At 38.6% G+C, this 25,721-nt stretch overlaps 1 protein-coding gene and 1 long non-coding RNA gene across 4 annotated transcripts; both read right to left on the reverse strand.

Moving 5' to 3' along the window:
- Window positions 1-9,098: 9,098 nt before the first annotated feature.
- LOC145049973 (uncharacterized) lies at window positions 9,099-10,150 on the reverse strand. The gene is made up of 2 exons (XM_078998302.1): window positions 10,046-10,150; window positions 9,099-9,638 (listed from the first exon to the last, which is right to left on the reverse strand). The coding sequence occupies exons 1-2, from the start codon at window positions 10,148-10,150 to the stop codon at window positions 9,099-9,101; spliced, it is 645 nt and encodes a 214-aa protein (XP_078854428.1).
- A 1,164-nt stretch (window positions 10,151-11,314) lies between these two features.
- On the reverse strand, window positions 11,315-18,598 carry LOC145053329 (uncharacterized). Of its 3 annotated transcripts, XR_013684433.1 has the most exons (8): window positions 18,403-18,597; window positions 17,454-17,566; window positions 16,690-16,722; window positions 16,538-16,614; window positions 16,293-16,368; window positions 16,095-16,147; window positions 15,783-15,873; window positions 11,315-11,451 (listed from the first exon to the last, which is right to left on the reverse strand). It is a non-coding gene; the product is annotated as an uncharacterized LOC145053329 (long non-coding RNA). The 3 variants fall into 3 exon arrangements; XR_013684432.1 differs by lacking the exon at window positions 11,315-11,451 and having other exon boundaries at window positions 15,617-15,873; window positions 16,495-16,614; window positions 18,403-18,598; XR_013684431.1 differs by lacking the exon at window positions 11,315-11,451 and having other exon boundaries at window positions 15,617-15,873; window positions 18,403-18,596.
- Window positions 18,599-25,721: the final 7,123 nt, after the last annotated feature.

Raw genomic sequence — 25,721 nt, forward strand, 5'->3', positions numbered from 1 at the left:
ACCTTTACCAGGTATCAGACTACTTATGGCTTCTGAGGTAGGAGGGACAACTTCTACTTCAGAATGCTTAGGGTTCGAGACAGGGATCTCAGACCATTCTTGTGATGAAAGAATGGGGTTTTCCAAGTTGACTCATGGGTTTGTTCCATGGGGTGCAAGGAACTATGTTCAACACCAGCAACACCTTGTTGGGAAGGTGAGGTGGATTATGTGGAGACTCCCCATGAGTGTGTGATTATGATTTTGAAACTCAGAAGGGTACTTCGGAAGAGTGGGTAGGTGGGGTAAGAGGATGGCCAAAGTCAGATGAAATGTATTTGGTTCCTTCCTGTTGAGAGGACGAACTGACTTTGGTTCTCTTTCTGGCTTTGGGTTTAGAGAGAGAGGTCTTGAATTTGGCAGATTTCTTTTTCTTACCAGTAGATGGAATAGCCTTGTCCATGCCTGTGATAGGCTTAATGGAGACCAGGGTGGATTATGTAGTGCTATACACAATCAAAGTCTACAGGTGTTGTTTCAAATGAATGGACTTGGAAGGTAGGATGGCCAACATATGTTCTGACAATCGCCTAATGGGTCTGAAAGATTTTTGGTCCGGAAGGCAATAAGACTTGATAGGTTTAAAAAAAGAAATACCTCTTTCGGAATCGTATCCACATGAATTGGTGCATTTCTTTCACGATAAAGTTGTTGAATAGTCAGAGCCCAAAATCTCATACTTGAAATTCCATGAGGCTTGCGATTGATGGCAGACTTTCGAAAGTCTTGCCACAAGACTTCTGTGAGATCTACAACATTTTGTTTCCCTAAGAAAATACTGTACATGACATAAAATCAATCCTTGCTGAGAGTGTCTATACCACCATGCTTCCTAGACAGACCTCTAAGGATGAAATGCATGAGGATTGTCCAAAGGCTTGAAACAATTGATTTCTTGAACTTCTTTGCCTTAATCTCTTATGTATACCCAATGTGATTAAGGAACATATGGAACTCTTTAGCAGATGGTTTTTGGACCTTGAAGCCTTCAGCATTTTCGCAAATTCCAATCGCTTTCAAGAAAGTAGACTTATGAACAGGAACAATACGATCACTTATTATTTTTGCCTCGAGAACATCATGGGATGATGGGATGATGAGCGATGAACTCGATCATGACCCAGATGGACTCATCGTAGTCCATGGGGTCTAGAGAGAAGAGTAGGGTTATACCCCTGAGAAAGGATTATGTTGACGAATCTGATGCAGACCCTTTGGAAGAGTTCTTCTTAGGAGAGGATTTGATAACTTGGGAAATAGATTGAGAGGAAGCCATTGTTGCAGGTTTTGAAGCTTGAACAATACTTTACTAAAGAGAGAAGATTAGTATATTGGGAGCATAATGGGTAAAAGGGTTTTTCAGGGTCTTTTATATGTTCAGGAATGTAACGCTTGTTCTAGGTATCATTTATTTTTTTTTTAAAAAGTTTTTGCGGTTTTTCATTAAGACTCGACGAGTTGGGGAGCCCAACTCGACGCGTAGAGATTGATATTGGACACGGGAGTCAGGGTCTACTCAACGAGTTGGAAGGCCCCAACTCGACGAGTAGACACTGTAAAGGAAAACCCTAATTTTCTGGGTTTAGTACCCAATTTAAAGAACTTAACCATTAGGGATGGCCTCCTTACCAGCCTCCTTACTCAAAGAAACCCTAGAACCGCCTCCTTTGAGTGTTGTGGTGTGATATATGAAGGAAGTCTTGAAGAGAGAAGTAGCAATCTTGGAGGAGTGATCTTGGATCCAGAAACTCTACATCAAGGGCTGCATTTTGAAGGTATAAAGCCATAACCTTGACATGTAGTGTTTAAGATCTCATCTTTTGGTAGTTTTGGGTTTGTTTTGGAACTTTGGGTCGGATGTCCCAAGATAAGAGGTTTCCAGAGGTTAGGAGTGTAGATCTGGCTTCTATAAGACCTCTAGAGGATTAAAGCTGCAAACTTTAATAGCCTCCATGTCCCATTCATGCATTATGTCCACAATGAAGCCTAAAATGGATCTTGGAGAATATTTCACGCATGCATGGACGTAAATTTAGAAACTTTACGTGATTTGTCCACCTTTGGACATCAGATCTATGTTTTGGGTCAATGGGATATGAGTTTAAAGGCTTAACGAGTAAAGACCTTCCTCAAAGGAGTTAGGGTTTAAGTATAAGGCATATTAGATGGTCTTTGGGGGTAAAGTTGGAAACTTTACCCTTTTAGGATGTATCTATGGTTAAGGATCTGTTGTATGGAGCTTTGGATTCGACTGAAAGGACCGATTATGTTAAGACAAGGGAAAAATCGCCAAGTTTCCCTGGCAACTCGGCGAGATGGATTGGATTTTCCCGTTTTTGGTCTGCAGAGTAAAATCAGTGAGTTGATAAGATAACTCGATGAGTTGGATCGGGTTTTTTCCATTTTCAATATGACGAGTAACTCAATGAGTTAGTTAGGGTTTTCCCCGGTTTTCTGAACACTGAAGGGACTCGACAAGTTGCTAGATGTACTCGACGAGTTGGGTCAACATTGACTGTTAACCTTGACTTTGACCATGGTTGATAAAGTTTGACTTTGAGAGTATTTTTTTATTTCAGAATTTTGACCAAACTAGTCACATGATGATTGTAGGCAGTTGAGTTGGAGCTATGCGTTGGGACTTATCCGATCTTATCTTATCAGTTCAACATTCTTTAGAGCTGAGTCTCCTCACCATACCAATGGGTCAAAGGCACCAAGGCCAACCCATTTAGTTAGTTGTAGTGTTTACGGGGGATTCACCACTATTATGTCTGGTATGCATGTATATGAGAATGTGCTAGTGCTTATTGATTGGATATGTGAAGGCCCCCGGGGGGGGAGCCTATGGCAGTTGGATATAAGACCATGTGGGGGAGCGCATGACATTCCTAGGTAAAGACCATGTGGGGGAGCCCATGGAAAGTAGTTAAGACCATATGGGGGAGCCAATGACACGTAGGAGTAAGACCCTGGAGGGAATCTACAACATCCCTATATGTTTATGTATGAGATATGTAGTATGATAGATATTTCCATGATATATGATATGCTAGTTGATAATTATGTTATTTGCATGGATGACCCTGGGGGACCCCGTGACAGTTGGATATAAGACCATGTAGGGGAGGCCATGTCATTCCTAGGTGAGGACCATGTGGGGGATCCCATGGCAAGTATGTATAAGACTCTGGGAGGAGCCCACAACATCCTTATATGTTTGTATGCATGGCTTATGCGGATTATGTAGCTTTTATAGCTAATATGGATTATGTGATTATGTGGATTGTGTGGGGTATGCTCTGGGGAACACACTAAGCATTAGCTTACAGTTTGTTGATTTGTTTTAGGTACATCTAAGCCTAAGGGCGAGGACAAGGCTTGATGGCGTGGCATGCACTCTTCGACATTTGATTTGATGGGACACTCTGGTATTTGAAATAAAATGTTGATGTTATGGGTTTGAAAACAATTGTCATTGTTACTTCATATTTTATCGGAATGTTTTGGTTAATTAAAAATGAAAATTTTATTTGAAAATTTGGGTTGTTACAAGTTGGTATCAGAGCCTTGGTTTGAGGGATTCGGGCACACTCTCGGTGTGTCAGGACTCAAACTAAGGAAATGATAATTTTTTTTTTCAAAAAGCAAAAGCTAAAAACTTCTTAAAATGGAAAAATAGGAGAGTGCGGTGTGTCACACCCCCAAACCGAAACGACGGAAATGTTCGGGGGTGGAGGACATCATGTATAGTATCACAATAATTGCATCATAGTAATCAATGTAAACACAACCATTACATTGAAAATATAGATATTTACATCGGTTTCATACATAGTTTGTATACACTAAAAGTATAACAAAATATAAAAGATGTGACTCTATACGCTTTGTCTTCTCAAAAGCCTTCGGAAGTACCTGTCTGCTGATTTCCTAAGAATACAAGCGATTTTGAAAGAGTATCAGTATAAAGCTGGTAAGTTCATAAGCATGTTTTTGTAATGAAAACCTGTTGATGAATCTGTGAAATGTTTGTATGTTTCCAAAAAAATCCCATATTTTCTAACATATGTGTTTGTTACTGTGTTCTCTAGTAATGTATAATGTATCAGTTCGCATGCTTGGTTACCACCAGTTGTATTGTATATCGTTGTTTTGAATGAAAACCCTATCACAAGTAATGTATAGAATGTTCTATTTGAAAATCCTGGTTACCACCAGTATGTATAGTAGTTTCATTACTTAGAATAAAAAATTGTATCCCCTGGAATCCTCCAATGTAATGTATAGTAGTTCTATTAATTAAAATAAAACTAATGTAGAATGTAGTCCCGTAAACAAAGGTTAGTTTATACTATTGTGAGTCGTATAACCATGCTTGATATGACTGATGACCTCTGTAACGTTCTTAAGGCGTCGGGTGGTATGATATTTTTCATCCCAGGCATGTTTGCCTAACTGTAGCTAGCAGTTTAGGTGTGGGATTGTTAGTCCCGAATAGATCTATTCACAAATCTAACGCTCTTCCTCCAGGAGACTCTGGTTACACTAAATGATAAGATTTAGTCCATACCCCAAAGGGTACAATTGAAGAGATGTCTCACAATCCTGTATTAACTGGTTTACGTGTGGTTCTGTATTGTTCTCTTGTATTTGAATCCGTTTGTATACCTGTAGTGTAACAATAATTATACTTAAATAATTATCTAATGTTGTACTGTTGAAATCCGTAAGTAGTAATGTATGTGATAAACTAAGTCTGTCATAGTTTATATGTGTGTTAATGTATAAGCTTTGAATTTGTAAAACTGTGTATTGAAATCCCAAACTATACCTATTATAGTTTGCATGTATGTTATGTACTTGGTTTATATATTGATTCAAAAACTATGCAATTTTGGCTGTAAGTAGAAAACGTCCCTTATGCTCAACATGTTACAAAAGGGATAAAAATACCAAAATGTTCTTGTAAAATGTTATGATTTCTTAGTTGTATCAATTGCAATAGTTTTCAATTTGTTTGAAATTATTTGTATAGAACACATAAATCGTTGTGTTTTGCTTGTATTCCCCCTGAAAACATTGAAAACAATAAAAAGTAGGGGTATGAACTCACTGTGGGTTGCGTGTATGTGCCGAACAACGAGACTGGAAATGAGGACCCTCGAGTTGATGTACATGACAATTTAACAGAATCCTAATAGTAATTAAACACATATATGTATCTTATTAGTGTAACAATTAATTAAAGTGTTATAAAACACTTGCTTTTTGTTAAGGAATGTTACTGAGACTCCATCGAAGTGGGAAAAGTGGGTTTTCAGCCAAGATTCACGGTTTGAGCTGATTACCGTCTTGAACTGTTCTCGGTCGTGAACCGCTTGCGACTCTTGAATGGTTTACGACCCTTGAAGGGTTTGCGGCTGTAAACTGATGAAGATTTGAAGGGTTCACGGCCGTGAACTCAAAAATGAGGGTTGTTTGATCTGATGAAATGATGAATGTTTGATGTTCCAAAACGAGCTCCAAGGTGAATTGGATGATTTATGAGAGAAATCTTGAGTTTTTGGTTGGTGGATTTAGAGAGAGAAAGTAGTATTTTTGGCCAGCCTTGTAGAAATGTGGGTAAGAACACACACACACACGTATATATATATATATATATATATATATATATATATATACATATATATATATATATATATGTGTGTGTGTGTATATATATATATATATAGGTTGGGTTTGCTGTTGGTGGTGGGTTCCCAGCTATGAACGGTTTATGGCCGTGATTGGGTTCACGGCCGTGAACACCAATCTTACCGTATTTTGCCGATTTTTGAGGAAAACTCGGGTTTTCACGTGATTTTGGTTCCAACTCTTATATAAAATTTAATTATATAAATAAAATGATTTTCTAAACCATAAGAACTTAACAGAACAAATAAAATTCGAATTTTTATTTAACAGAAATTGACTAACGTTGAAGGAATAATGTTCGGGTTGTCACATCATCCCCCCGATAGAGGAAATTTCGTCCCAAAATTCTAACATAGAATACAATCATGGACTTGGAAAAATATGTGAGTACTTCTGTTGCATTTGATCTTCTCGCTCCCAAATGAAATTAGGTCCCCGATTGGCATTCCAGCAGACCCTCACTATCGGTATGCGACTTTGTTTCGTCCTTTTGACTTCCTGATCCATGATTTCGATTGGTTCTTCCACAAAATTTGGTTCTCGTTGATCTTGATCTCATAAACAGGGATCACAAGTGTTTCTTCAGAGAGACACTTTTTAAGGTTCGACACATGGAAGACGGGATGAATGTTGCTATGCTATTGGGGTAAATGAAGTTTGTATGCTACGAGATTGATCCTAGCGAGGATCTCAAATGGTCCAACGTATCTTGGATTCAGATTTCCACGCTTACTAAAGCGTATCACGCCTTTCCAGGGTGAGACCTTCAACATAATGCGGTCACTAACCTGGAATTCCAAAGGTTTTCGCCTTCTGTCGGCATAGCTATTTTGTCTATCTCTGGAGGCTTTTAGTCGTTCTCGAATTGGCTTGATCTTTTCGGTGGTTTCTCGGATGATTTCCAGGCCTATGAGAGTGATGTCGGGGACTTGACCCTTAGCTAACTGCCTGTCACCCACCTCAGCCCAACACAGAGGGGATCTGCACTTATGGCCATAAAGGGCTTCAAATGGCGTAACTTTAATATTGGTATGATAGCTGTTTTTGTAGGAGAACTTGACCAAGAGAAAATGGGTGTCCCACGACTTGCCAAAGTCTATAACATATGCCCTCAACATGTCTTCCAATGTCTGAATGGTCCTCTCACTCTGCCCGTCGGTTTGTGGATGGTAAGTCGTGCTCATATCCAACTTAGTTCCAAGAGCCTTCTACAGTGACTGCCAAAATCTCGAGGTGAATGTGTTATCACGATCGAAGATAATGGACACAGACACACCATGAAGACATACTATTTCTTGAATGTAGATTTGTGTCAGTCTCTCCATCTTGAAGGTTTCCTTGATTAGCAGGAAGTGGGCAGATTTAGTCAATCGATCGATAATTACCCAGATGGTATCGTACCCACTCAGAGACTTGGGCAATTTAGTGATGAAATTCATCGCAATTCTTTCCCACTTCCACTCAGGTATTTCTGGCTATTGAAGTAGACCCGAGGGCTTTTGATATTCCACCTTCAACTTGGCGCAAGTCAGACACTTGCCCGTGAAGGTAGCAATCTCTGCTTTCATATTTGGCCACCAATAGAGATTTTTGAGATCCAGATACATCTTATTTGAACCTGGGTGAACGGAGTATCGAGTCCTATGAGATTCACTCATGACAACCTCTCTGTAACCACTGAACTTTGGGGTCTAAATTCGGTTCATAAAATAGTAGACTCCATCTCCCTTGATCTCAAAGTTCTTTTCCATTCCCCTTAAAGCTTCATTCGACATGTTCTCAGGTTTCAAGGCTTCCAGCTGAGCCTCTCTGATTTGAGCGGATAGGTGGGAATGGATGGTCATAGTTAGTGCCTTCACTCTGCGACCTGGGTATTCTTTCCGGCCGAGCGCGTCTGCTACCACATTGGCCTTGCCTGGATGATAGCGTATCTCACACTCATAATCATTTAGTAGCTCCACCCATCGCCGTTGCCTCATGTTCAATTACTTCTAATCGAAAATGTGTTGTAGGCTCTTACGGTCGGTGAAGACAGTGCACTTGATTCTGTAGAGATAATGTCTCCATATATTTAAGGTGAAAACCACTTCTCCCAACTACAGGTCGTGAGTTGTATAATTGATTTCATGTTCTTTCATCTTTCTCGAGGCATAAGCAATGACTTCCCCTCGCTGCATGAGCATACAGCCTAGGCCCTGATTGGATGCATCGCAGTAGAGAACAACGTCCTCTGTTCCTTCTGGAAAAAACAAGATAGGTGTGCTATATAAGGCCCGCTTCAATGTTTGAAACACAGAGTCTTGATTTTCTCCCCAACTAAAGGATACACCTTTCTGAGTTGGGGTAGTTAGAGGCTTAGCAATTCTGGAAAAGTTCTAGATAAATCTGCAATAGTAGCCAGCAACACCCAAGAATTGACGGATTTCTGTGGGTGTCGTCGGTGCTGACCAATTCTCAATCGCCTTGATTTTGGAAGGACCCACGTGTATGACTTCCTCGCTAACCACGTGACCGAGGAAAGTTACCTTTCTGATCCAGAATTCACACTTAGAGAATTTTGCATACAGTTTCTCCGCCCGTAAAGTTTCTAGCACTAGCCTCAAGTGTTGTCTATGATTTTTCTCACTTCTAGAATAGACATGTATATCATACATGAATACTATCATGAACCTATCTAGGAAGGGACGGCACACCCGATTCATCAGATCCATGAATATCGTCGGTGCGTTGGTTATGCTAAAGGGCATCACTGCAAACTCATAGTGACCATATCGAGTCTGAAATGTTGTCTTAGGAATATCACCCTCTTGGACTCGCAACTGATGGCACCCGGATCTTAGGTCTATCTTTGAGAAGTAACTGGCTCCTTGCAGTTGATAGAAGAGGTCGTCGATTCGGGGAAGAGTATAGTGATTCTTGATGGTTAGCTTGTTCAGTTCACGATAATATATGCACATCCTAAAGGATCCATCCTTCTTTTTCACAAATAAGACTGGGGCTCCCCAGTGTGAGGAACTTGGTATGATGAATCCCTTGTTGAGCAGTTCATTGAGCTGGCTAGATAACTCTTGCATTTCTACCAGCACTAGACGGTAAGGGGATTTAGCTACGGGGGTAGCTCCGGGGATTAAGTCAATTTGGAACTCGACTTGGCGTTCGGGAGGGATTCTGGGAAGATCTTTAGGGAAGATATCAGGAATGTTGCAGACTTCAGGAATGCTCTCGAGATCTTTAACTTCCTTCTTTTCATTAACGACATGGGCTAGAAATGCCTGATACTCTTTTCGCATATATTTTTGGGCTTTGATTCACGAAATGATACGAAGGTTTGAGCTAATTTTGTCACCATAAATGATGAGGGCTTAGCCATTAGGCAGATTGAGGCGAATGGCTTTATCGAAGCAGAGAATATCGGCACGATGAAGACTAAACCAGTCCATGTCGATAATGACATTGAAGCTCTTAATAGAGACCGACATGAGATCGATGGGATAGGTGTAATCATTTAAGGTAAGGTTACAACCTATGAATACGTCGTCAGTGCTCTCTTTCTTACCGTTATCCATCTCGACAGTAAACGTTTCGCTTAAAGGTTGGGATTTATGCTTGAGTAGATGTTTAAATGCATGACTAACAAAACTCCTCTCCGCACCACTATAAAAAATGATGCATGCATAAGAGTTGTCGAGGAGGAACATACCCGTAACTACGGTGGGATCAATGACTGCTTCCTCCTGGCCCATGGATAGCACTTTCCCCATGTTGACAGCTGTTTTTGCCTTTGGGCAATTCCTTTTGTAATGCCCAGTCTCACCACATCCATAACAGGCTTGGCTTACTCCAGCTCCAGGAGCCTGATTAGTGGTTTGGACTTGTGTCTTGCAAAAACGAGCTGTATGCCCCTTTTGCCATAGTTGTTGCACAAAATTTCATGGCACAATCCATGATGATGGAAGTTACACTTGTTGCACCTTAGGAGGGTTCCAACATATCTATTGGAAGGTGCTTGAGCTGTAGGGGCAACAACATGAGTAGTAGCAGCATGGACTGCCACTATTTGTTACTTCTTGGAGGGATCATGCGAAGACTTTCCCAGGCACTTGTTCCAGAACTTTTTCTTCCCACCGCTCTCCTTGGGTGGTTCGTGGGCAGCTAGCATGGGATCCTGGAAATACTCATGATCAATCAGAGTTTGCGCCAACCGTTTGGCACTATCAAATGCCAGGGGTTAGGCAGCCAAAACATTCCCCTAAGTTGGGGGTGTTAATCCCCATATGTATCTTTCTACTTTCTTGCTCTCCGGGGTGACCATTCCCGGGTAGAGAAGAGCAAGATCACTGAATCTCTCAGTGTAAGCAATAATGTCAGAGCCTTTCATCTTCAAATTCCAAAGCTCCTGCTCTAGTTTCTGCATCTCGCCTCATGGGCAGTACTCAGTGAGAATCAGTTCTTTCAGATCCTCCCAACTCATGACATTAGCCACCGGAAGAGATAGGGATTTGACTTGGCCATTCCACCAAGTTAGTGCTATGTCAGTGAAGGTTCCCACTGCAAACTTCACCTTGTTGGGTTCGGGGCAAGCACATATCTCAAAGATCGACTCTGTCTTCTCAATCCATTGGGTAAGGGCAATGACACCTCCACTGCCATCAAAAGACCGTGAATTAGCATTCAAAAAATCTTTGTATGTACATTCCCTGGTGTGACCATGGTTGTCATCGAGATTGGATGTAGGGGCACCACTACCTACCCCACTTGTACCGCTAGCATTGATCTGGGACATTGCAGCAGCCACAACGGCTGTCACAACTGCTTGGAAGATACTTGGGTCGTACTGAAGAGGTGGTGGCGTCGAATTTGTTGGAGGATTGTTGTTCTTTCTGTTGGGTCTCTTCCTCGGAGGCATCTTACTCTAAAATAATCAAGAAGAAGAGGATGGTAAGTCCCTTAGATTTTAGAATCAAATGATATGGATCAAGACATATCTCAACCTGATAGATAAAGTGTTCTACTAAGCGATATGCAAAGAAAAGCTACCAATACAAGTAAACTATCGCTAGAAAAGAAAAAAGTAGCAAAACTTGGAATGATTTTAAGTTGTTTGCTCTGCTCTATTGATTTCATGTTGTATATATCTTGGTAAGTTTTAGGCCTGTTGCATCACCACAGTCACTCCCAAACACATATTGGTCGTCTCTCAAATAAATATAGTTGATCAGGCTATATTTGTTCCAGACATCATTACATAATTACCCAGTTTTAACTGCAGTGTCGAACATCCAAATACTTTTGTTTTGTTCTACTAGCGATACTGTTTCTGGTATGTATGTATGCTTGTATACTTCTTATAAAATACTTATATTTTTAATAGTATACTTTTAGTTCAAAGCACTTCGGCCCCTTAGTCTTTATAGTTGTATACTATGTAAGGTTCGATATACTTAGTTCACTATAAAAAATAGCTCTAATACCAATCTGTCACACCCCCAAACCGAAACGGCGGAAACGTTTGGGGGTGGAGGACGTCTTATATAGTATCACAACAATTGCGTCATAGTAATCAAAATAAACACAACCATTAAATTGAAAATATAGATATTTACATCAGTGTTATACATAGTTTGTATACACTAAAAGCATAACAAAATATAAAAGAAGTGACTCTATACGCTCCGTCTTCTCAAAAGCCTTCGGAAGTACCTGTATGCTGATTTCCTGAGAATACAAGTGATTTTGAAACAGTATCAGCATAAAGCTGGTGAGTTCATAAGCATGTTTTTGTAATGAAAACATGTTGATGAATATGTGAAATGCTTGTATGTTTCCAAGAAAATCCCATATTTTCTAACGTATGTGTTTGTGACTGTGTTCTGTAGTAACGTATAATGTATTGGTTTGCATGTCTGGTTACCACCAGCTGTATCGTATATCATTGTTTTGAATGAAAACCCTTTGTATGAAAACCCTGACTACCACCAGTAATGTATAGAATGTTCTGTTTGAAAACCCTGGTTACCACAAGTATGTATAGTAGTTTCATTACTTAGAATAAAACCATGTATTGTATCCCCTGGAATCCTCCAGTGTAATGTATAGTAGTTCTATTAAATTAAATAAAACTAATGAAGAATGAAGTCCCAAAAACAAAGGTTAGTTTATACTATTGAGTCGTATAACCATGTTTGATATGACTGATGACCTCTGCGACGTTGTAACATCCGGATTCCCAGGTATGTTATTTTAATTATTTATCTTGAGTTTTGTGGAGCGACTCGGCGAGTTGACGCTCAGACTCGCCGAGTAGGATTGCGAGTTCTTGTCTAGATTAATGAACGGACTCGACGAGTCGATGCGCGGACTCGTCGAGTCCGTGCTGTAAAGTGAAACCCTAAATCTCAGGGCCTAAGCCCTATTTAAAGGCCCTTATGGCCATCATTTGTGGCCACTACTCCCCTGTGAAAACCCTAGAGAGCAAAGAGAGCTTAGAGAACATTTTGGAGGCTAATTCTTCATCCCTTGGTATGATTTTGCAAGAAGGAGTGGGAAAATCCAAGCTAGATCGATTGTGGAGTTTGGATCTATGTTGCTCATACTGAGATTCACGTTTTGAGGCACAAGTTCCTTCCCATTTCGTGTATTTGATAGATTCCATGAATCTAGGGTTTCCTTTGCACCATTTTGAGTTATATTATGAAGCCTATGATGTCCCTTTGGGTGTAGATGATAGATCTGGACCTTGAGAGGTCCAAAAGGTCCCAAGCTTCCAACTTTATGAGGTTTCATGTGAGCCTTGAGAGTAGAACCCCATTTTAAACGTTATTTCTCCATTTTTGGTCTTATAAGCATTGCATGATCGTAAAGTTTAAACCATTACGTGACTTTCGAGTGTTAGAAGGTTAGATCTACTAGTTGGAGAAGCAGATCTGACCTCAGAAGACTGTTTGAGTGTTTTCATGGGAGGAACTCGCCGAGCTCATAAGGGGACTCGATGAGTTGAGTCGGGTTGCCCCGCGATTCTCGACCGATGATAACCCGTTGAGTGTAGGGTTGACTCAGCGAGTCAAGTGAGGACCAGGGAGAAAAGGACATGCATGGACTTACCGAGTCACACGAGTGCACTCGACGAGTTTGGTCAAAGTTTGACCGTTGACGTTTGTTGACTTTTAGAGTTTGGTCAACAATTGGACTTATGGACCATTTGAAGGGTAAGAGGGTCTTTTAGCCTTCTTAGAAGACATGGAAGAGACTAGTCTAGCCTGTAGAGCCGTTATTGATTTGAGATAATTGTTTATGTGTTTAGGTAGAGGCTAGATCAGTGTATACGCGTGCGAGATTATCCAAGACATCTGAGGTGAGTCTTCTCACTATACATTACCTAGAGTGGTATTTATGTGTTGACCGGAGGGTCTTGTGTGCTATGTGTATGTATGAGATTATGTGCAATGTGATATATGTATGCTATATGATTGTATAGACCGGACCGGAGGGTCCAACGATATAGACCGGACCGTAGGGTCCAACGATACAGATCGGTCCGAAGGGTCCGACGAGCTATGACCGGACCAGAGTGTCCAACGAGCTATGGGGCTGGAGGGTCCCACTAAGACACATCGACCGGAGGGTCGTACTATAGCCTTGAGTGGAGTATGTGTTGTATGTGGTATTTTGGGGAACTCACTAAGCATTTATGCTTAGAATTGTTGTGTTATGTGTTTCATGTCCTAGTGAAGATCGCGGGAAGGCGCCGACATGATCCGTACACACTTGTGGAGTTTATGTTTGAGATTCTGGGATATGTTTTGTGATGATAACATTTGATACATTATGTTATGACATTATTTTATGAGTAAATGTATGTTTTAAAAATGAAAAATTGCATTGAAAATTTACGTTGTTACAAGTTGGTATCAGAGCCTAGGTTTGAGGGATTCGAATGCACCTTCAGGCATATCTGAACTCAAACTGAGGATTTGAGGAAATTTTTCATAAAAGAAACAATTTTTCCTAAGAGAGTAAAAAATTTTGAGAAAGGCAGAACGAAGCAGTGTGTACGATCAGCCAGCGCTCGAACGGTGATTCCCCAAAATACCCTTACATTATGTGTTATGAGATATTATGTGATATGTTATGCATGCTAGAGTAGGCTAGGTACTCATATTAGGATTAGAGTAGCCTGATTTGTGATGCCTTAGCCTAGGAGATTTCTACTGCTATGAGATGCTTGAGAGTGAGTAGGTAGCAGTGAGGAGCTTATGAGAGGTCTACCGAAGGGTAGCCTATGCTAGTGAGAGGTAGAGTACTTGTGATCTGGGATCCAAGGAGGAGGACTTGGGATGAATATTGATGTGGTTTGGACGGTAGTATAGGGCCCGTACTACTGAAGACACCGGAACAGTGCGCAACCCAAATAAGAATTCTTAGGATACTAGGGGACAAGTAGGGTTGCATTATCGAGTGCGAGTATGCTCGAACGAGTCTCTGATATTTTTATGTTGTATTTCAGAAACACCATGGTTGGGACACGCCACACACCTGAGAGCAGCAGTGTCAGTGATGAGGAGATTTGTCGATTGATTCATGAGGAGGTGGCTGCGGCCAACCGAGTTGAGATACCAGAGATGTTCGGGTCTATCAAGACCACGCTGATCGAGACTTTTGATGAGCGGTACGCCGCCCTTACTGATGCTGCTGTTGTTGCGGCCACCACAGCCGTTGCTGCTGTCGGGCCACAGGGAGGTGACTCGTTACTGTACCGAGAGTTCAGCAACACGAAACCACCATAGTTTGATGGGATGCAGGTTCCGATCGCTATGATGAAATGGATTGCTGATATTGAGGGATGTTTCTATACCTGCTCGTGTCTGGAGCATTTGAGAGTACGGTTCACGCTGAACCAGCTTCGCTTGGGGGCAAAGGACTGGTGGAAGTTTGTATCAGCTGATTTCACCCCCGCTGAGCTTACTGCGGTGGCCTGGGAGAGGTTCACGACTATGTTTCATGATGAGTACGTTCCCCCTGTGGAGATGGAATGGATGGCTCAGGAGTTTTTGACCCTCAAGCTGGGTACTAATTCTGTTACTGTGATTACCCGAAAGTTTCATTAGAGGGTGATGTTTTGCCCTGAGCAAGTGTCTATCGAGCAGACATGCATGAGCCGATATCTGAGTGTTCCGAGGAGAGATATTCGCGAGTTCGTGGTGAACTTGGCATACCGGACATTTGCCGAACTTCAGGTAAATGCTCGAAAGAGGGAGATCGAGCTAGAGACTCAGGCCAGGGAGGAAGCGGAGTCTCATGGGAGGGATCTGCGGCCGACACAGTCTTAACCGGCAGCCAAACGGGAAAAGCCCGCTGATTCGAGATTTGGGCACTACTACAAAAAAGCTTATAGGACCCGGTTAAATCAATTAAATAACCCGGTTTTAAACTGGGTCTTAAAGCCAGCGAGTCCTATGTGAAGAAAGGAATAGAACCCGGTTTTAAAACTGGCTCCTATCTGACATAAAAGAACCCGGTTGTTCATAAAACCGGGACATATAAGAGGCCCAATATTTAATCATATATGAAGATTAAGACGCAGTCCAACCATACAAAACCGGGTCCTTTTAGACATAAAGGAACACGGTTTTAATTGAAATAACCGGGACATATAAGAAGATTAAAGTCCCGTTTCCATGCAAACAACCGGGCTGTATACAATGCTCACCATCGTTTCCATATGTAAAGTAGATCCCGGTTCATAGATAAGCAACCGGGTCCTTTAGCACACTATATATATATATATATATATATATATATATATATATATATATATATATATATATATATATATATATATATATATATATATATGTATATATATATATATATATAAGACCTATACCAACAAATTATACAGGTTAAACTACTATATTGTTACAAATGTTATATCGCTACTTTGACTTCAACCAATACATGCTCCCCAATTAAATTTCTAAATGAATTCTTACATATTAACATCAATAAGATCCTATCTTACAAAACATCCAAGAAGATCATAAGTGTACCTGGCTGACAGGTATTTTGACATCTACTTTTTTGCCATTTCCCACAAATATCAATTTGGATGTATTCATCTATGCTTCATGTATTAACCTCCTATAACATATACATACAGGGATATAAAGTTAGATGCCAACCATAGCAGATACAAGGTTGCTAACTGTTTATGTATGTATATTAAGTTTGTTGAAATATTTGTTTAAGTGTAAGACACTTATATTTTGTTTTATTCCATAAAGTAGCATCATTAGGTAAATGATATAGAATAAACACCAAACACAAACACATATACATGAGAGAGAGAAAGAGAGAGAGACCTGGTGGTAGTATTTTTTTTCGTTTCAAACTTGAAAAGATGAAATTATTGTTCCTGAAAGTCATGAGATACAACAATTATTTTAACAAATACTTTAGTGTTCTCTAGATCAAAATCTCAGCAGAGTATAAATCATTATTTCAAAAATTACACCCAAATATTTCCAACAACATTCTAATAAAACTTTGAAAATAATTACCTTAAACATAAGAAAGGATGCAAGTACATTTTCCATTATACCAAACAACTCTTTAACAAACATCAACAAATTTTCCCTGCACCATGTCCAAAGTTTAGAAATTAAAGTCACATATGCAAATATTCCAACTAATTAGTTATTCAAAAAATATTAACAACCCACAGAACATCTAAAATTTTTATTCATGGATATTTTTGCATACCAAAAGTTTAAAGTATATATCTAGTTTGCCTTATTTTGACTACCATTTCACTGTGACCACTTTCTATCAGATGCTCCATAGAAAATTGTTGTCATACTCTTTCCAGCTCCACTTTCCTCACTACATCAAACAAAAATTACAACTTACAAAAAACTTATTAAGGTGAAAACAACATATAAATGATTTAATACAAACCTGATAATGATATAGATTGACTATTTACACCATCTGCAAAATAGAGTAAACTTACTTAGATATCATTATTTTACTTTATTTGTAACTCTTTAACATCACAATATCACTTTCAAAGCATACTTCTCATTATGCCACTATAGGTAGCATCAACAATTACATACACGTGATGGCTACTTATAATTTTTTTTTTCTTTGCAAGCCTTGATAGCATCCCATTTAGAAATTAAGACACCTTGAGAGCTACTAAACGTCATTTCATGACAAAGAGTGTATGTATGAATGAACAATTTTCGTTAATATGGACATGTTAAACAACCAACCATAATTTACATTGTTAAAAACAAAAACATGCATCTTTATGAGTACCAAAAAAATGGTCATTCCTACATCGTGAAAATGTGCTTTGAAAAGTACCCAATCATATTTAACCAAGAGACATCAGATTATGTGTGATAAGCCTAATTAAATGCAACATGGACTTAATCCAATAAAAACCTTTTACATCTACGTGTAGTTAGATAATGATTAATACTAAAATTTATCTTTAAATGTAAAAGACTAAATAAAATGGCCATAACCCTATTAGCTAAATAGAATACCCTAATCCTATTAATAAAACAGAGAAGCGTAAAAGCTTTTTATTGGATCTTATTAATAAAACCGACTATAAACCAAACAAAGAAAACAGAGAAGTGTATAATCTTTAAAAAACCATTAACAGACACAATACTCACGGACAATTGTAACATAGATATAGAACCAACCTGATGAGATAATAGAGGTCCTTTTTAGTACAATTTCCAATTTAGAGAGATGAAACAGAGTGTATGTGATTGATGTCCACCTGATTGAAAGTACTATGAATGCTTCTTCTGCACTGTACGTTTGTACACACTTGTTTTTCAATAAAACTATACCAACATATCTATATAATACAGTTAATTTCTTGAAATTGTCATCCACCAAAGTACAACCCATTAGAAAGGCACATCATAATATTAAACATTGTTTGTTAAATCACAGCGCACAAGGTAAATGATAAAGAAAAGCTTGGAAAAACCTCAATATTTTGGTTACAACACAATCACAAAAAAAAAAAAAAAAGTTGGCACTACCAATATTTCGAATCAATGCATCAATTGCTCAAATAAGACTGTCATTCACCACTTCATTTTCATCCAAAACATGACATTTTGTTGACTTGTAGTTTATATGACAATCATGTGGATGAAGCAAATAGAAGTGAGAAAATAATACTGAATAAAGGTTTGGGTAGGCAGTTGCCTCACATCAGTCATATAGATGGCCATTTTCTAAGGTAAATATTTCACCGACCATGGATAGGCTATGCATTTCAGTGATCACCCCAACTTAATTTGAGTTAAATTTTGTTGACTGGCCAAGCAAAAAGCTCCAAGTATGTGAAGCTTTTAAAACTTGAATAAACGTAGAGATTTCATGTAATGGTTCTTTAAAAGAACCGGAACAACCTGGATTAAACAATTAAAACCAGGACAAACACTGTACAGAACTCATAGATAAGAAATTCATATTCCACAAGAACGAATATTCCATGTCAACTAAAGTCATGAGATCTAGATAACAGAAAAAAAAAACAGATCAAGTAGCTAAACATAAACAATATTCTTGAATAAGCTCGATTGTACATTGCATCTATTTAGGGCAAAAAAAAATGTCGCAAGAGTCAAATACCTGTAAAATGTTAGAGATCTTGAATCCCTATGTTGCAACAAAGAGACAAAAAAGAGAGCAACTTGGCAGAGTGTATAATAGGATTGATCAACGGAACATCACGCACGAAGGAGTAGAGCGGAGCAGCAGATGAAGAAGGAGGGCATAGTAACTTGGTGGAGAAAAAAATTATTTTTGTTTTTCCCTCTTTAAAACTTTTGGGTAGATTGAGAAGCGGGAGTTTTAAAATTTTAGATAATTTTTTGTTCATTTTTGCATCTTTTGAATTTATTAAAATTCAAAGAGTATAAACCTGATACCAAAATTGATTGGTTGTATTTTTAATTTTTTTTTAGATCGCAAACATGTATCCTATTGTTTTATAATAATATATAATAGAATGTTTGATTGTGTTAATATTATTTATTTTTTATAGTTATATATAATTTTACATAAACGTTTTATAATTATATGAAAAATAGTTGTGTATCTAATTTCAACTTGGAGAAATAAACTATATAAAATATAATATGGGTGTGAATAGAATGAAGAAAAAATGTATCATTGTATAAAAAAAATGTATTGGACTTGACTCTTGAGATATCATTGATCGATGAAGATTTTGTCGATCAATATTAGAGAAACACGAACGATAAAGAAAACAGGCTAGATAAAATAACTATGTTTTCAATAAAACACCCAAATTTCTAAATCAAGTTTCGGTGTACGGAAAACTATGTTATAATACAATGAAAGTATGTTAATATTGCCATGACGTGTTTTACTGAGAGTAAGTTTAATGTGGTAGTAACAAAGCTCTAAGTTCATATAAGTATTCTTTTCTAGCTCTTAAAAACATATTGGAATGGTTTTAAAGGTGACATTGAAAAGTATGTGTTATAGTTCTTTAATACAGGGTGTTAAGGAAACTAGACGATGCTTGTTTAAACTCATAACAAATTTGATGTCATTTGCCAGGTTATGAGGACCCTTGTTAGGTAGTAATGCGGAAAACATACGAAACCAAAAGCACACAAAGACACAATTTATGTGGTTCGGTCAATGCGACATACGTTCACAAGCAGGACGAGAGTATTTTTTATTCATAATGTTCTTAAACAACGATCACAAGTATAACAATAGTGTAACGTTCAAGTTTTTAGTAAGTTTCTCTTTAAGTCCTTAATGTTAATTCTTTTCAGTTTGGTCCTTTGGTTAGTACATGGGGCGTACTCAAGGAGTACGCTGAGCATACTAGCCATCTTGATCATCACGAGTCTTAACGTACCGGAGAGTATGGTTGCCAAGACAAAACTCAATGTAACAAAACTAAAGTTTCTTGTAGGTTATTAATTGTTGAATGGAAGTGATATTTATTGTAAAGACCGTAAAATTTAAGCCAAGTTAAAACATTTTAATTCATTCAAAAACCATTAAGTTCATACATCTTGTTTTCAAAATAGTTTAAACATCAGAGTATTCCCCAGAACCATATCACATAAATCATAAAACATGAGGAGCAGTACGATCACGCCTTTGCCTTGCCACGATCTCCTGAAGTACCTGAAACCAAAACACTGAACTGTAAGCCCGAAAGCTTAGTGAGTTACCCCCAACATACCAACCACACATAAACATGCTCATAACACAACACAAATAGAACAACCATGCACATTGGGTCTACTGTGGGTGATATGTGCATAATTAGTTCATATTAAGTATAGATTTGTATTCATTTATTAGCTAAATTATTGCATTTTATGGACAAAAGGTACTTAAAAGTGGTTGAATTATATTTTCAGTCCAAAAATGAAGCTCGGAAGCAGAAGGAAGCAGGAGAAGCGGTTGAGAGTTCGAGAATGGAACAAAGCAGAAAAACACTAAAAATAGCACCTATTCGGCGAGTAGGGTCGACTACTCGGCGAGTCCAAGCGAAGATTCGAGAAGATAAAGACTCAGAAACCCAGAGGCTTATCACAATACGGGGACTGAGAGATGGAATCGACGAGTCGCCACCTGACTCGACGAGTCGATTCGTATATATAAAGATAACTCCTCATAACGATGGAGAGGAATTCTGGAACGATTCAGAAGGATTTAGCTGCGATTAAGAAGTCAGAAAAACCCTAGAAGACGAAGTCATAAGCTAGAATTCAATCCCGAAGGAGAATTGAGGCAAATTTCATCATTCCACTTAATCTTTTGTTTTGTCATTATGGTTAAACAATTAGACTCTGTTTGTTTGCTGTTATTTACTTCAATTATGAGCTAAAAGCTTTAGACTTCTGTTTGGGGATACAAAATTGATACTATGGTTTGATCATTGGTAGGATTAATTCTCAGTTGGTGATTTTGTTATTTTAGCTTGCTAAAGAACCTTGTGTGTGAATAATAATTAATCTTCTGTTAATAGGAAGATAATGGATTAGCATGAACATCTATTGATTATCAACCTCATATGCTATGTGGCCACTTTATCATATGTCTAGGATTAATGAACATGAAACTAAAGTTAATAAGAAAATTGAGTAAATTCATGTGCAAGCTTGTGTGATGACCATCAACAAGAAGTTAATTAAAAGATTAAATTAGTTAACTATTGCAAGTCTAAATTAACCCGAATAATTAATCTAGTGAATTTAATTAAATTAGACAACTGGCCACTGTTTAAGTTAGTTTATTTGCTAAAGATTAGTGTAGTGAATGCGAATCTAATCACTTGAATCGGTAACCGACAAAAGAATTAATCCATTGCACCATTACCTTGAAATCAACCATAGGATCAATTGAGTTGAACTAAACAGAAGTTCCTTCCCATTATTGAATCTAGTTAGTTCTTTGTTTTCTAGTTTTTAAATTAGTAATAGTTAGCAAGTTTCTAGTCATGTAAAACTAGAGAAAACCCCCTACTTACTAATTAATTTAGATACAATTAGTTTTTAGTTTTAATTTGCCGTTCCCTATGTTCGATACCCTACTTATTCAACTATACCACAATTGATAGGTTCACTGACTTTGTGTGTTATTTTATAATTAAAAGTAGGTTTAAAACTAAGTGAGTTTGCACACATCAAGTTTTTGGCACCGTTGCCCGGGAACGGTTCAAATATTTAATTTTATTTGCTAATTGTTATCGTTTTTATTTTATTGATTAATTTTTTTATAGTTTAATTTTGATTTTAATTTTTATTTATTATGTATTTTCCAAATCTCGATGCTTTTGATGCTTTTCTTGAAGATGTAGTACAGGAAATTGAGCAAGAAGATGAGGAGTATGACTCAGATAAAGATTTGAAGAAATTTGGAAGATGGTTAGATAACATCTTGCCTAACACAAAAGGGACATCTGAGTTACAAGATGAAGAATTTAATCCAGAAAAAGATTTGGAGGAGCTGGAAAGATTGCTAGCAGAGAGGTCAGACGAAGAACAAGAACAAGCGGAATTGCAGGAACCAAGTTGTGGTTTGACCATTACCATGACATGGTCCCCTGTTCTTCCGGTTTGTGTTTCGAAGCATGGGGTGACGATTCCAACTTTGGAGAAAGTTCTGAAGCGCGATCCATTTCTGATTAGTACCCGACCGGTTCCAACTCTTGTCAGAATTCTTGGGTTTTATGTATTCAAGCTCGTTTGGCCATTTTTAGAAGAAAATAGCCAAATTTTACAAATTGGTCCACCAAAGAAAATATTTAATGCAACAGATGGATTGGCGTTGAGTTTATTGGAAGTCTATTGAGTTGGGAGTCCAGCTCAAGACTCGCACAAAAAAAAAGCGCTTGCGGGAGGCAACCCGTCATTAGAGTTTGCTTTCTTTTACCTTTTTAGTTTTGTTTGAATTTTTTTCGTTCTTAAATTGTTAATCTTCCGATTCGTTGGACATGTCTGCTTGAGAGTGCGTATGGACTAAGTGTGGAGTGGAATAAATTTTCTTTTATAAATAAATAACAAAATTTTATAATTTTTGAATTGTTTGCAAGAGACTCGCCGAGTCTGACCATGACTCGACGAGTCCATTTAGATTTCAGAAAAGAATAACATCGCGACCAGACTCGCCGAGTCTAACCTTGACTCGACAAGTCGGTTTTATTTACAGAAAAAAAAAGTTGAAATTACTTTTACAACCGGTAACTAGGGTTTTAACCCTAAAGAAATCAATTTTTTTTTCACAACTCACTCGTCGTGCACCTCCCTGCAATTGTTCTCTCAAGCATTCATCATCTTCTTCAATTGTTCTTCAAGTTTTTCAATTTCTATCACGAAATGTAACTAATTTCTTCCTATTTTTTGTTAAAAGCATGATTTTAAGATGATCTAGGGTAGTAATTTCATAGAAAACCCGATTTTGAAGAATAGTGAATTTCTAGGGTTTCGATTTTTTATGAATTATGTTGTTTTGCATGATTATTCTTAACCTAATACCTTATAAACATGTCCTTGGACAAAACCCTTGAAGTAATTTTGAGATTTCATGGTTTAATTTAGACCGACTCGCCGACAGACTCGCGCAGTTCTCGCGACTCGCCGAGTCGTTCATGGACTCGACGAGTCGAGCCGGGGACACAGTTGTGACTTATTTTAATGATTTTCTGTGTTTTCTGGGTTTTATGTTCTTTGTTTTGCAGGGATAATGTTTCACAAGGGGCAAGGTTCTAGTGGACGCCAAGGAGATTTTCCTTGGTTAAATTTCCATCAAATCGAATCCGCTTCTACCATGACGAGGTGGAAGAAGAAATTAGCTGAAGTAAGGAAGAAAGAAATTTACGTGCCCAACAGAATTGATTGGGGTTGGTTGCAAAGTGTGCGTTATGAAGAGGAGTTGGCTCCTTATCTTTTAAAGGAGTTTACTTACGAGGGAGAGACGATGGTTTGCGATGGGTGGAGCCGGATCTTTCGTATTCAAGAGCCGGTGTACCGGGAGCTTTGCCTGGAATTTTTCTCCACGGTATCTTTTCGTAGGGGAGATGACTGCTATCACCTGACGAGTGTCAGTTTCTGTCTTGGGGGCGAGTTTCATCAATGCTCCGTGGTTGATCTCGGTTGTTGGATGGGTATTTATGACTGGTCACTGGTCTTGACCGCTATTTTCCGCGTATTTATGGAACACTCTCACAAGGTGTTCCCCGATGGAGTGACGAGCACGGGTTGGTGGAATACGATTGCCAACAAAGTGTACATTCCGAAATCAGCCTAGGAGGGAAGCATTCGATCGCCTACACACCGCCTTATTCATCGCCTTATTTCCACCACCATTAACCAAAGAAAGGATGATGACAAGGTTTCTAACCTTGATGTCTTTTACTTATGGAGCATTGTCACACCTGACACTTTCTGCAATATTCCTTGGTGTTTGGCTTCATATTTGGCGGAGGGTGCGGTCAAAGACCGCAAGATATCGAAGATTAATGGTGGTATGTTTGTCACACGGCTCGCCAATTCATTTGGGTTGATGACCCGTGGCGCGTGGAATTTGATGACTATGATTCCTACCCCTCCATTCAATCCCATTCTTTTTAGGAGGGCTAGGATCATTGAGGACTATGGTGGTGGTCATTATGCTATCCCGCATGATGATCCTGTTGTTGGTCCCGAGGCGCCGGAAAGGAGGGTCCGATCGAGGCGTGGGCGTGATATAGAGGAGGAACCGCCAGTGATTCCGGTAGACAATGATGAAGTACCAATGGATTGGTACAATGTTGAGATGAGGCGGTTACAAGATCAAATGGCGTGGGGTATCAACTTTAGCAATCAATCCCACATTAGACTTTTTGACCACTTCAACATTCTGCATATCAACGATGGTAACTTCCCATATATTCCGTCGTGGGATGAAGTGATCAATGCAAGAAGGAGTGGCGCTGGTGGTAGTGGAGCGGCGCATGATCATGACGACGAGGATGATGACTGGTTCTTTGTGTTTTTATTGAACAATTTTTTTTTTTGGTTTTTGTTCTTATTTGGTGTGTTTTTCTTGATGATTGATTGCCTTGATGATTTTCAGAATTGGATTAGGAGTGCTTGCATAGAAGGGTTAGAGTTATAGAGTCAGGAGGGTTATAAAGAGTGAAAGAGAGAGTCAAGAAAGGGAAGCGTTAGAGTTAAAGTGTCGAGTCCGGTCCTTAGGGACATGAGCGAGTGAGTCTAGAAGTGAGGAGAAATTTTGAAGATTTATTAGAGGCTGGAACAAATGCAGAATGCCATTTTTTTCGTCCAGCGGTCTACTCGTCGAGTGCACTAAACTGACTCGACGAGTAGCCTTGTATTCTCACATATTCGAAGATGTCCGCGCTTATACTCGACGAGTCGTATATATGACTCGACAAGTCATTCATTTTTATACCGAGAGGACTGCTGATTTGATGCTGCTAAGTGTGCTACTTGACCACTTATTCTTCCATATCGATTCTTGAAGATCTTACACTGTTTTCTGTACATATTTGGAGCTGCCACACGAGATTTTGATGCCCATGTCATGGATGAGCTGTTCCCATGGATGAAGTCAATTGAAGCCGGTGCTGGAAAGAAGAGTATTAACCTATCGACTGCTACCCCAGGGGAGTTTGTTCCAATTCCCTCTATATTTGCATTTTTATTTTTTGCATAATATGCAATGAGGGCATTGCATAGATAAGTGTGGGTTAGGGGGTGGTCACATATTAGAAAATTTAGAATCTTAATTTAGGATAATTTTAAAATTTTTGCATACCAAAAATATTACTTAGGACTTAATTTAATTTTTTTTGGTAAAAGCAAATTAGGATTCCATGTTAAAATTGTGTTGATGATTGCATGAAAACCCAAATGTTTAGTTAAGTCTATACACGTTCTAGTGCATTTGTGGCTTCCTTATTCCAGTGAAATCATGGGACAAAAACACGACCCTGCTCAGCCTGAGGGATGCAATATGTTTAGCAACCTAAACCTGAAATGTATCTAGGAAAATTGTTATCGTTAGCCAATAAAGGTTGAGGTTGAGCGCCCCTGCTTAAGCATGTAGGGTTTTTGAGTGAAAAAAGAGGGGTACATGTAAAAAAAAAGAGAGAATTGCAAGAAAAGTTGAAGAATTTTGGAGCAAATAAAGTGAAGATCAAAAGATCAAAATTCCAAGAAATTCAAAAAGTTCAAGATACCAAAAATCAATAAAGGTGGTGAATTCAAAGAGATCAAAGATCAAATTATCAAGAAAGTGAAGAATTCGAAAAAGCTCCATAGTGGTATCGAAAAGTTGTAATTCTAGATTATGTATGCTTGGGTTACTCAACTAAAAATACCTTGAGGGTAAGAGGTTTACTGCGGATGGATTCAGAGGGTTGCATAAAATGAGCATAGTTCGGGGTGAGT

The sequence above is a fragment of the Lactuca serriola genome, chromosome 5 (genome assembly GCF_051521515.1).
Source record: "Lactuca serriola cultivar US96UC23 chromosome 5, Lser_US96UC23_V15, whole genome shotgun sequence".
Lineage (NCBI taxonomy): Eukaryota > Viridiplantae > Streptophyta > Magnoliopsida > Asterales > Asteraceae > Lactuca > Lactuca serriola.